Below are 13401 nucleotides of genomic sequence, written 5' to 3' on the forward strand. Positions count from 1 at the left end.
CGCTAGTGGTAAGGAACCTGCCAGCAATGCAGGAGAGACGCGGGTTGATCCCTGGATCGGGAAGGTCCCCTGGAGGAGGGCGTGGGGACCCACTCCAGTGTTCTTGCCTGGAGAATCCCGTGGACAGTGGAGCCTGGCGGGCCAAGTCCATGGGGTTGTGGAGAATTGGACACAACTGAGTGAATTAGCACACAGATGCCATGGAAAGAACAACAGAGAATGAGTGAATAGGATTTCCTCCTGGAGATGAGCCCACCTTTCCTTCTGCCGAGGTGTTAGTGAATGAGGTGTGTCAGGGTCGTAGGGTGGTGGCCTGGTTTGAATTTTTTTGCCACAGCTGCCTCCATGCCCCACGGGCCCTTTACCGATGTCTTTTTCTTAGAGTAAGTTCTGGGGTGTCTAAGTCTTAATATTTGTGCCTCCTCAACTTTCAGCGATCCCCATTTTCCTGTACCACAGCTAAAGGCCACTCTCCAAGCCCGCCCTGCACAGTGGTAGATGGTGCTGCTTTTACTGGTATTTGTAAGGTTGGCCTGGGTCAGTCTTGGATGACCTTGTTATCTGCCTTCCAATGCGAAGAGTTTCCTAGTGTTCCAGCTTCTTTTATTCTACTTGAGGGATTTTGAAATACTTTGCATCCTCACATTTCTCACTTCTCCTCTTCTCAATTTTACTAACATAATTAAGGTTATGTATTCAGATTATAGTTATTTTTCTCAGCTTTAGTTTGGTGAGAAAAAAACTTCTCAGAATTTTCCACTCACTTCTTGACCAAATTAACAAATATTTACATATACTCTAAATGATTGAAAAAACTTGTTGACAATTACAGATATTCTGGAACCTGTCATCACCCCATTCTTAGCTGCTGCTTTAGATTAATTTGTCAGAGGAAACTGAAGATAAAACAATAAATTTTTATGATATAAAGTTTTCCCAAATTTTTCATACTCTATAAAAAATTCTAAAGGGATAGTGTTGTCACGATTTGAAAATTAGAGGAAACAGAGTTAAATCTTTTTTTCCCTCAATCTTACTGTTAATTGCTTGACAAAATAGAATCAGTAGGAACAGATTCCAAATCACCATATAAAACACAAATAAACAAAATCAAACAAACCATAGAAGGCACAGCAAAAGAATAAAAACAGACTAAAATAAAGGAATAAAAAAAGACCGTGAGAAACAGGAATAATAACATGACAGAAAAAATACCAAAATAGGAAGTCAAATATAAGTATGCTGAAGAATAATATAAGTATCCACCTTTAAAAAGCAAAAGCAGGAACTGTACCTTTAAACAACAGGCTTAAACTTAAAACAATTGTGACTGATTCGAATGGCTGTATGGCAGAAAACATTTTAAAAGCAACTTTCCTCCAATTAAAAAATAAATTAAAAAGATAAGGAAAACCCTGATGAGCAAGATAAAATGTAAATGTGGAATGACAGCAACATTAACGTAGACGCAGTAGAGCTGGAGGCGAGAACATCAGAAGAGGAAGCGATCCGTCAGTGGTTCGAGGATGCCTCTTCTTGCTTACACGTATGGATGACTTCTTGTTGGGCATTTAGTTCTTTGATCACAAACTTTTTTCCCTCCTAAGTCTCTAAGGTTTTCCCCACCAGGAGATCCCATCGCATGCTCGACACTGATCTGAAGCCGTGTCCGCTTCTGTGTTCCTGTATGGAGTGGCTCTCCATTCACAGGCTTCAGCAAGACGCAGTGAGCCAGGTACACGGTTCTGCCACATTAATACATCTGCTGCATTATATTCATTTTTTAAGGAGTTCAAATCAATATTGATGTGCCGTTTGCTTTCTGTCTCACACATCACCTTGTCATGATCCCACCTCTGTTTACTGTCATAGCTAAGCGTGCTGAAGAATCCTTTCATATCATCTTCTGTCACCTGATCCAAACCATCTTCCCATGCGACTTCATGCCTCCGCCAGCTCCCTGCTGATTTTTCTTTTATTGCTTTGCTGTACCATTCTTTTCTTCTTATTAAGTTGAACCCAGCACTGATTGATACAAATGCTCACAAGTCCTTGTGCAGCAGCCTTTCCCCAGACCTGTCTTCCTTCTGTATGTTTTGAGTAAATGCATCTTTCATGAAGCAGAGTAGTTTCCGGGACCCCACCACATCTCCCATTTTCTCTCCCTCTCTCTAGTCTTCTTTGAAAGTCACAGTCAGTATTTTTTTCCCCAGCAAGATATTGGTAGAACCAGGCTCTTTGATCTCAAGCCGAAGGGCACTGCGATATAGACAACTTGTATACAAACTCCAGTCTCCAGCAAACTATCACGTCCTGTGTCTTTACTGCACAGGAGCTGAGTTTATCATTCTCCAGCTTGATATGCTGAGTCTGAGTTGGTGTATTTCTGAATGGCTCAAAAGACTCTGAAGTCCTTATTTTTAGACGTGAAGAGCAGAGACTCCTCGGAAAGGACCATTTCCATGCTGGTCCTGCTCCCATCTCCCGCTGTGATAAACCTCACACCCTCAGAAGCGATGCAAGTCCATTCCTCCCTGGGATAAAGAGGGCCCCAGTGCTGCATGGGAGAAGGGAGATGCTGGCAGTGGAGACAAAGGGATGAGGCCGCCCCCCAACCACAGAGACCGTCAAAGAGGGGGGCACGCCTGTGCCAGCCCCGGGCAACCTCGCCCCTCCTGCATCGGCCTCTGAGGCCTAGAGCGCTTCTCAGTGCAATCTGTTCACACCGTAATGAAGGATTATCCCTTAAAAAGCCACTAAGTCATTCATTGGAGACTTTAGCTTCCGGTACAGTTGGGGCGTTGTGTACATTTGTACACTGGCATTTATGTTTCAGTAGGACGTGTGGCCTTCTCTTTGCCCTGCTTGCTGAGGATGGATTCACACTTGCCTGGGGATCCCGCAGCTCCAGAGCCGAGGAAGGATGCAAAGTCCCGACACCCTGGAGAGAGCCCAGGACTCAGCAGGTCCCGCCCAATACTAGGACTCCTCTTAAAAGAAGAGGCCCCGAGCTGGGGCCACTGCCCCATGCCACCGCTCCCCTTCCGAGGCTTGTCACCTGATGAAACATTTCCTGGGGTTTGCGCGACTCTGCCTGCTCCACTCCGGTGCTGCCGCTCCCGCCCCGGTCAAGTGCTCTGGTCTTCGTTGTGTTTCAGGCACATCGATGTCCTGCCGCTCCCACAGAGGCCTTCCCAGCCCATCTCCTGAGACCCTTCGCTCACATCTGCAGACAGCCCGCAGGACCACAGCGCTGGGTGGTCATCTCCCGACGGCACGCGCCCCGGGAGACCCTGAGCTGTGAGGGCGCCCTGCAGCGTCCACGCCTGCATCGCCGACGGGAGGGGAGGCGCCTCCGATGAGCACGGACGGCAAGACGACTGGCCTCCACGCTACGCTTCTCGGGGCCAGCAGGCTCTCTTCAGGTCTGCGTCTAACAGCAAATCACCACCTCCATTCTCAACGCGTCAGTCTAGCATATACCTAAAAATGGACTCCTTCAAACACGTGTTCAATTTTAGAGGGTTTACCCAACTCGCTCAAGTTGTGCTAATAAAGACCCTGTGGTGCTGCCGTTCCTCCTTGGCCAACCACAGGCCGGCGGGGCGTGGCATCAACAGGGTTCCCAGAGGCCACAACATCCCTGCCCAGCCCAACCTCCAACTCACTCCCGCAAACCACACGCTCGCTCAGACAAAGCCACTGCCGAGTGCCATAGCATTTGAGCTCGTGGTACATGCTGATCAGTACACAGAGGTGCTATCTATCCAAGAGAGGGAAATGCACTGGGCCTGCCAGCCCCGTTTAAAACAGGCAGTTCTGACTCTCCTGGTTTTTCCTGGAGCTCTAATAGCACTTCTTTGATGAATTTAAGGGGCATTAATAAAATATATCTATGACCCTAAGGCCATTTACTCTGAACATAATTTATAAGACAGATCAACCTAAGATATCACTTATATAATATATCCATACATTAATTACATATTAATATACTATATATAATATGATATACCTGCCTCCTGAGAAATCTGTATGCAGGTCAAGAAGCAATAGTTAGAACCAGACATTGAACAACAGACTGATTCCAAATTGGGAAAGGAGCATGTCAAGGCTGTATATCGTCACCCTGCTTATATGCAGAGTACATCATATGAAATACTGTGATGGATGAAGCACAAGCTGGAATCAAGATTGCCAGGAGAAATATCAATCACCTCAGATATGCAGATGACACCCACCCTTATGGCAGAAAGTGAAGAAGAACTAAAGAGCCTCTTGATGAAAGTGAAAGAGGAGAGTGAAAAAGTTGGGTTAAAACCCAACAGTCAGAAAACCAAGATCATGGCATCCAGTCCCATCACTTCATGGCAAATAGATGGGGAAACAGTGGAAACAGTGGCTGACTTTATTTTCCTGGGCTCCAAAATCACTGCAGATGGTGATTGCAACCATGAAATTAAAACACACTTTCTCCTTGGGAAAAAAGTTATGACCAACCTAGATGGCATATTAAAAAGCAGAGACATTACCTTGCCAACAAGGGTCCATCTAGTCAAAGCTATGGTTTTTCCAGTAGTCATGTATGGATGTGAGAATGGACTATAAAGAAAGCTGTGCACCAAAATATTCATGCTTTACTGTGGTGTTGAGAAGACTCTTGTGAGTCCCTTGGACTGCAAGGAGATCCAACCTGTCCATCCTAAAGGAAATCAGTCCTGAATATTCATTGGAAGGACTGATGCTGAAGCTAAAACTCCAATCCTTTGGCCACCTGATGTGAAGAACTGACTCACTGGAAACAACCCTGATGCTGGGAAAGATTGAAGGAGGGAGGAGAAGGGGACGACAGAGGATGAGATGGTTGGATGTCATCACCGACTGGATGGACATGAGTTTGAGCAAACTCTGGGAATTGGTGATGGATAGGGAGGCCTGGCGTGCTGCAGTCCATGGGGTTGCAAAGAGTTGGACATGACTGAGTGACTGAACTGAACTGATATTTATAAATGCATAAAATTATCCAATATAAAACAAAATAATATTTAAATTTATCAATTTATAGCAAATATAAAATTTAAACCAGTAACTTTCAATAACATATCTGAAAATTTACATGTAAAATGTTTTAATGAGTCTATTTGAAATTTTCTCACAAATTACAGCAAAATTGAAACAATGTATCATTTAACTACCTTCCAACTTTACTTGCTCCCCTCTCTAAATTCTCAGTCAAGCAGTCGGTAGCATAGAAACAACCCCCTAAATGTACTCTTCGTGGCTTCCTGGGCGACTCAAATGGCAAAGAATCTGCCCGCAGTGCAGAGGACCCAAGCTGGTCCCTGGGTCAGAAAGCGCTCCTGGAGAAGGGCACGTCAACCCACTCCAGTATTCTTGCCCAGAGAATCCCATGGACAGAAATACATTCTTTGAACTTAGGGTCATTTAACACATACTTTCCAGATTACTAATTTCTAAGAATTCTGAAATGTATCGAAAAATCAAAACTTCCATGTATCAGTTCAGAAACTTCCATCTCAAAACAAAAGCTTTGACTTAGTAAAATAGGTCTGATGCTAGAGTCTCCAAAAGATATGTAAGCCATATTACAGTCTTACAGTTCGTAATTCCAAAAAACAGTCCAAGAATCCAAGGAAGGGACCTGACAAATGGAAGATGAGGTGGACAGTTACTCTACAATCGACCATGTTAGTATGAAATGATTATTTTATTTCAACCTTTAATATAGCTTAGTCAAAAAAGTCAAGGGCTTCCAGGTAATGCTAGTGGTAAAGAATCTGCCTGCCAGTGCAGGAGATGAAAGTTTGATCCCTGGGTCAGGAAGATCCCTTGGAGGAGAAAATGGCAATCCACTCCAGTATTACTGCCTGGGAAATTCCATGGACACAGGAGCCTGCTGAGCTACATGGGGTGACATGAGTGCATGTCACCATAAGTCCACGGGGTGACAAAGAGTCAGACATGACTGGATGCCTGAGCACACATCACAAAATGCCAGAAGGTAAAAGTTACACGGGCGTGCCTCAAGTATGAAATATGTGCCGTAAAATGGCAAGTAAAAACACCCTGTGATAGAAAAGCTGTGAGAATTTGCCAGAAGCTTCTTCAACTAAGTGGATATTTAGCATTCCCACAGGATGGGTTTTCTAAGAACATTCAGGTAGAATGCAAACGTCAGTATGATATTCAGGAGTGAACCGACAGGAGGAAAGGTCACTCAAAGCTTTTGTTTGAACAATGAACTAATTTCACTATTTTTTAAACCATATGTGCTGATGACTTTGGTGACAGCATTGACCATGCACTAGGAAAGTAACATATTCTACTTTCATGCCCCAAAGGGACATCTAAAGCCCTGGGACACTTGAATATTACATGCTCTCTGATCCTCTCTTGTCATCATCCAGTTAGAAAGCACATGTGACCACCTTAGTGTAAAATAAATGTATGCACGTATGATGCTCGCTCAGACATCGGTGACTCAGTGACAGATGATGACAAGGACAGAGGCACGTTTCAGTCAAGAATCACAGCTTCAGCCTGTGAAAACACACAAATGCAATAAGGCCCCTATCCAGGACCCTTCAGCTGCGAACTTTCAAAGACGTGAACATGAGTGTGCACATGTTCCAGTCAGATAAGTCGGCTCGTGTGTCTGGCATACACTGTCACACGCATGCATCCTCTTGTAGAGGACAGTAGTACAGTGTCTTTCTTTCAGGCCCAGGAGGTCCAGAAGCAACAATAAAAGCAGTGGTGAGGCAGCTGGAACTACTGTACTTTCCAAGGTATTCTACTGTAAGATTAAAGATGTTTTCTTTACTTTTTCTGTTTGTTTTTTAAATGTATGATTTGTGTGAAAATACTATAAACCTATTACAGCTCAGTACTATATAGCCCATTGTGTTAGCTGGGTACCTAGGCTAATTTTGTTGGACTTACGAACAAATTGGACTTAAGAATGCACTCTCGGAACTGAACTTGCTCACATGTAGGGGACTTACTGGAGTTGGGTGTTCTTTCTGACTTATTGATAAATAGCACCCAGAGCAAATTAGACTCATAAGGCAGATAAAGAGGGAGGAAAACAAATATGTCTCCCAAACCAGCAATGAACTATCCACAGGTACATGTCCTTATTACTAAATGTTAGAGCTACACACTGCGACAGTCTTGGTAGGTAGGAAATTACAAGGAAGATAATGAAATTCTGAAGTCATAAAATATCCTATAATGGAAGGTGTTGCAAGATAATTGTGGCATGGGTAACATTTGCTTTTGTAATATGATCATATGTTAAGGTGATTTTTAAAATCAACTTAAAAATTCATAAGATGATTTTATTCTCTTGTTACTATATAGGTTTATTATATCATCTTTCAACTGGAGATTATTTCATGAGAGTCTGTTCCAGGACAAATGTTCTCTCAGGTCACTAGACTCCAAAGATAGAACCGAATCCATCTCCCAAGCAGCACACTTTCATAGACCTTCGCCAGTATCAACCCCCCACTGCCCTCCCACCCATATCTTACATGTGTCTGTATCCTGTGGGCCGCAGAGCCATGAACCTTTTCCTACATAAGAAACACTTTTAAAAAGAGTTGCCTGATCAATTAGAGCCCCTCCTAAGAGCTATCAGCAGAGGATTTGGTCCCATTCTAAAAACAGAGCACCAAAAACGTGATTCTGTGCAAATTGTTTCAACCATCACTTCACCATAAAATAGATTCCATTCTCCAAAAACACAGTGAATAAGCAAACCCAAACTCAATTTCTTTATGAAGAGGAATCCTGACCACAGAAAAGGGATTATATTTTACTGGAAGAATTATGTCATTAAAATGACAAAGATAGTTTTCATACCTAGAACTAGTCTGTAGCTAAACTGAGCAAAAAACAGAAAACCAACCGCACGCTGTCACTGCTATCTGGGCACCAACCTGGTGGGGGCTGAGGCGCTAACACCACTGCGGGCAGAGGCCTGGAGGCAGGGGCTGGTCTGGACAGAGACACGGCCACTTGGTTTGTCCATAGCTGAGGCTTTTGGTGCCCGTGAAACAACCTCGATTCCTCAGGATACACCCACGTTGAGTCCAGAGCAAAGGAATTATTTACAAAGATCTGTCCAAAGAGAAGCAAGCATAACATGTAAGACCATGCACAAAACAAAAGCTGAAGACTGTACAATACTTATCCTGCCTAATATTGAATCCTGAAGATTCTATGGGTGGGAAAAGCACTCTAGATGCTTGGGGTTCTGATATCAGTCACCTTCGAGGCCTGGTCTCTAGCTGTTCACTTGGCTATTCATTCCAGCAGCCAGTTAGCAGACGAGAGTCTCCCCACTGAAGTGAGCAGCATGTGGGGGAACAGGTCACTGTACTGCTTTCCCTTGGTTTTCAAGTAAACAAAGTGTGGCCAGTATATTTTAATTCAAAAGTCAAGACAAACCATTAGAAAGATGACTACTCAAAGCAATAGTGGCAAGAAAATGCTTTTAAAATGTATTTTTGAGTTATACGTTTACGGCTAGATTCTGATCAATGGGTACAAATTTAAAAACTGAAAAATCCAGAAGGTAGATTCTGATTCAGAAGTAGAACGTGTCTATTTTTCTATGGATTCCAAATATTTTAAGCTAAAACAAAATCCCCCACCATCACCATCTACTGGTGCTTTTGAACAGGCCAGTTTTATTCTGAAAAGGTTCCTCTCTAGACCTAATGGTGGATCCACTGCAATAAGAAACCAGAAATACACCATGATTTCTGTTATGGGAATACCCAACAACTTAGTAATGAGTAGCCCATGTGTCCAATCAAACTACTGCATTTTTACCTTACAATTAGGGATCCTTTTGTCTATCCAGCTTTTCCCAACAGGAAGTGGAAGAGCGGATGTACAGACATGTGGGAAAACGGGCAGCATTTCCACAGAGGACGTGGGGGACAGTCCAATCGATGGGGAATGACCACCAAACAGCCACTGGAACCCAAGGAAAGAGAAGGGCATGCTCATTAGCCTGTATCAATCAACTCGACTTCATCCCAAAAGATGCTGGGGTAGTTGCTTTAAAAGGGAACTTTAAAATGCATGTGTTTGGCTATGAGAAAAATTTCCTCTTTCCAGTCCCTAAACCCCACAAATATTCAAAAATTCTAAAAATTTATAAAAGTTTCTGTATCAGAATCATCACAATGCATTAACAACGCTGCATTCTTTAACATTAGGCAAGAACTTCTGAAGCACAAAATCACGAGAACATGGTAAGAAACGAATTTCTGTCCTGAGAACAAGAGAAACCACAGTGGAAAGGTGAAATGCTGGGTATTCCTTTTATAATTCTTGAATTCTTTTCATAAGCAAGCAGAGAGCTATATTTTATTATATCCTTTTCCATACAACATCTCATATTAATTATACTCATCACCTTAAAAATAGGGACTAGAAATATTTTCAAAATAAGAGGTTAAGATTCAAAGTTTTCCAAGGTCCACAAATGCAAATAGATTCCAAGGCAAAGAAAATGTAAGTGAGATTATCACATAACTAAAAATCCCAGTGCAGAGAATAAGACAGCAAACGTTGAAAGGGGGCAGACAGTTTAGGAGACAGTCTCTCTAATTAAATTAACTGAATCTTTATCAGTGGAGAATAGGTTCATTGTTCAATGATATGGAATGCTTCAATATGTATTTGTTTTAAAATCATAAAAGCATTTTTTAATTTCCTGTTATGTGAAAATGTTCTTCTAGGATAAATACTGCTATTTAACAGAAAATATGCAGCACAAAATATTTTAAAGATTGATATTGTTTGGGAGAGGTTTTGTGTTTTAAATTTACACAAGAAAAAAAATGAGTTTTCCATACGGGGATAATTGTAGTTCCTTGACATTATATACCTCTAGTGGTAGCACTTGGATATGACAACCCCTTCAAAATAGCAAAAAAAAAAAAAAGGTAAAGAAAGAAAAGGAAAAACTACCAATGCTTACTAAAAAAAAATTTAAAAATACAATATGAACATGAACTGCATCACACATCAAAACACCATATCCAGTGCCACATATGTGATGTATCATGATATCCAAAGACCAATTTAAGAAGAGTTAACCACATCTTTTAGAAAAGCTTACAATATAATATTGGAATTAAATTAATGATGCTGTGTATTCTGTCATCCACTCATTTGAATATGCTATTGATGATAATCATTGGAATAAAATACATGCTATTCCCTGACTTAAATCCATCTGCATAGTTAGATAGCACACAATGGATCTTGCCAAAACCAGCTTGCCCTACTCCGTTGCACCATTAATCAAAGGTACAGTCACTTTCTCTTTTTAATTCCAGGTGTGCAACGCCAAACTCCTCTAAAGTGCAATATGACACTAGCTAAATCTAGTGGACCCGGGAAGACCTAGGGTGGGAGTGGAGATCACCCGGTAGCATTTCTCAGTATTAAAGCCAGGGTTTTCCTGCAGGCTTCCACTGGTTTGAATTTTCTTAAGCATTGTCCTGAGTCTATTTTCAAATGGAAAAAAAAAAAAAAACACTAGATCAGAATCAGAAATAGCTATTGATTCCCAGCTTGCTTTTCAAGCCTGGCAGAGGCTGTAAAAGTATTAACTTCTATCCGCTAAGTCGGCCACAGTCCGCAGCGGCAGCGCGGGGCTTTCGAGGAGCCGACTTCAGCACCGCGCTCTGGACAGCGACCCCGGCCGGGGCCAAAGTTGGGGCGGGCAGTCCCGACTCTGGCTTTGGGGCGCGGGTCTCCAAACTGCCCAGCGAGAGACCGGGAAGAAAGACTTGCAAAAGCTGCCAGAGGCGGAACGGGACGTCGGAGCGTGAACTTTGTTGCCCATGCATGGCTGCCAGGCTGCGCCCTGATGGGCTGGGGGCCCTAGGACCACCGCGGGAGGGGGGAGCGCGCGCCACGGGGCCGGGGCCGCCGGAGTCGGGGCGAGGGCGGCGCCAAGGCGCAGGGGGACGCCGGTCACCCTGAGCCCGGGGCAGGGGCCGGGGACGCGTTACCTGCCCGTGGAGCACGGGGTAGCGGTGCGCGGCGGTGGCGGCGGCGTGGTCTGGCGCAGAGGGCAGCGGCAGCAGCGGCAGCAGGGGCTCGCCGGGAGCTTGCCAGGCGGGCAGCCCCGGGATCAGCGGGCCGGCGGGAGGCTGCGCCGAGGCGAGCAGCACGGGCGGAGCCGCGACCCCCGCGCCCAGCCGGAGCAGCCCGGCCGAGCCGGGCACCATCCAAACCCAGGGCGGCGGCGGCGGCGGCGGGTCTGCATTCATCGGCCAGAGGAGAGGCTGCCGCCGGCGAGGCTGGTGCTGCAGCTGCCGCCGCCGCCGCTGGAGCCTGGCGCCCACCAGCATCCTACATCCCCGCGCAGGCGGCGGCGGCGGGGGCGGCGGGCGCCCGAGGTGCGGGCCGGCGGCGGCGCGGGCTCCGGAGCCAACTCACTTGGTTCCGCGGCGCGGCCGCTCGCTCCGCCCCTGCCCCGCGCGGGGAGCCCCTCCTCCCGCCCGCCGCCCTCCTCTCCAGCGCGGCCGCCCAGCACCGCCGCCGCCCCCAGGCCCCGGGCCGGGCTCTCAGTGTCCCCGGATCCCGGGCTCCGGCCGGCGCGCGCACCTGGGCCCCCAAGGCCGGCGGCGGGGGAGGGGGATAGGGAGCGGGGAGCGGGCGGGGGCGCGGGGAGCTGAGGGCGCGCCTGGCCGGGATCCCGCGGATCGCGCCCCGGGCTCAGATGTGGTCACCGGAGGCCTCCGGCTCTCGCGGACGGAGCGCACGCCGGGGAAGGCGCACACGGCCCGGCCCGGAGCCGGGGTCCAGCAGCAGCAGCAGCGAGCGGAGGCCAAGGTGGAGGCGCTGGGGCCTGGCACGTCCCGCCGCCGGGCGGGGCTGGGGGCGCTGGCGCGGACCGCTCTCTGCCTGGCTTTATCGGGGTCAACCGCGGAGGGCCCCGAGGGGACGCTGGCTGCAGCCTCCGACGCCAAGCGGGCACCAGTTGCCACCGGGGACGGGTAGATGACCCTCTCTCTGGAGAATCTGCCAAACCCTTTCCCAGGCCCCCAGCGGGCCCTCCGCCCAGCGGCCCCTACGCCGCGCCTCAGCACCCAGGTGCTGCTCTCCGGGCAGGTCGCCTCCGGGCCTTTGCACAGGACGTCCGGTGGTCGCTGGGATTGCCCGTTGTGAGCGGGCCCTGGGCTGTACTGAGTCCAGAATTGTGCGGCTCCTTTCCCCACCGCACGCGGCCTCCGCAGTGCCGCCCTGCGCTGCCTGGGGCCAAGGACCACCACCCCTCCTGCAGGGACCCTCGCTCGGCCTGCACCGTGGAGCCTGGCTTAGCGCTGGGCATACGCAGTCGCCGCCAGGCGGCGCGCGCCCCTGCTGACCTCGGTCCTGCTGCAGACCAGGGTCCCGCGCCGTCTCTCGCTGGGATGCCGGCCGAGACCCAGCCCAGCTCCGGGCAGCTCGTGCAGAAAGCTGGATGGAGACTTCCATGCTAATGAACTCCTTAGGGCGCCGGAGAAACCTCGGCTCAGCCACAGCGCAAGCCCAGTGCTTCTCAGGAGCATTTGGTGAAGGGCCTTCCTGACGCCTGAAGAAGGAAGGTTTTATGAAGTGTGCTTTTCAAAGCTGGCATAAAGGGTCTACCCTGACCTGAGCACCCACCCAGGTACACCCACGGACACACCTGAGACTCTCCAAACACCAGCAGTCCTCACCTCCAGGCGGGTGCCCAGACCTCCCTCCTGAGATAAGCTGACCGTGCAGAGTGCTTTCCATTTGCTTCCAGGGTGGTTTCCTCATTCTCCCAATTTGCTTAATTTCCTCCTGGCCCGGCATGATTTCTTTTCCATCAGGGCATATGCTAATTTACATAGCTGGCATCTCCATGTTTTCCTCCACGCGAACCATTTTTCAATTAGCAAGTTTATCTCTTTCTTTGATGAAAAAGGGCTGGCAAGATTTTTTTTTTTCTCAGCTACCATCAGAAAGCTCTGCAGATTCTGAGCCTGTTACTCTTCAGTGTCAGCCTTTAATTCATGCACGCCCCTGCTAGGTGTCTTGATCTTGGTGCCCACAGCCAGGCTAAGGGATTGGGGCCAGCGATTTGGGGCAGGCCAAGGTGGACCCCTTGAAGGGTTCTGTTTGAATAGGAGTTATTCACCCCTTCTCCACGGTTTGGAGGCTGGCAGTGCCCAGATTGTGTGCTGCTCCCAGAAAAAGAGAAAACCATGTGCACAGACTCCACGCTTCCGGGAAGCAGGCGTTAGCCGTGATCTGGGGGTGCTTCAGATCTGGGGGGAGTGCCACTCATTCCCATGCAGCCCTGTCCTTGGAGTGGTTCTGCTAAAGTCAGCTTTT

The 13401-nt window shown here is 47.5% G+C and overlaps 1 protein-coding gene across 1 annotated transcript in view; it reads right to left on the bottom strand.

Moving 5' to 3' along the window:
- The window catches only part of TCERG1L (transcription elongation regulator 1 like), a 194620-nt gene extending 182596 nt beyond the window's left edge, over nucleotides 1-12024 (bottom strand). The window contains exons 1-3 of the mRNA XM_070470449.1: nucleotides 11064-12024; nucleotides 8863-9009; nucleotides 7965-8145 (exon numbers count right to left, since the gene is read on the bottom strand). Coding sequence (XP_070326550.1) covers nucleotides 7965-8145; nucleotides 8863-9009; nucleotides 11064-11405 — 670 coding nt within the window. The 5' untranslated portion in view covers nucleotides 11406-12024. The remainder of the gene's footprint in view (nucleotides 1-7964; nucleotides 8146-8862; nucleotides 9010-11063) is intronic.
- Nucleotides 12025-13401: the final 1377 nt, after the last annotated feature.

Source organism: Odocoileus virginianus, chromosome 7 (assembly GCF_023699985.2).
Source record: "Odocoileus virginianus isolate 20LAN1187 ecotype Illinois chromosome 7, Ovbor_1.2, whole genome shotgun sequence".
In the NCBI taxonomy this organism is placed as follows: domain Eukaryota; kingdom Metazoa; phylum Chordata; class Mammalia; order Artiodactyla; family Cervidae; genus Odocoileus; species Odocoileus virginianus.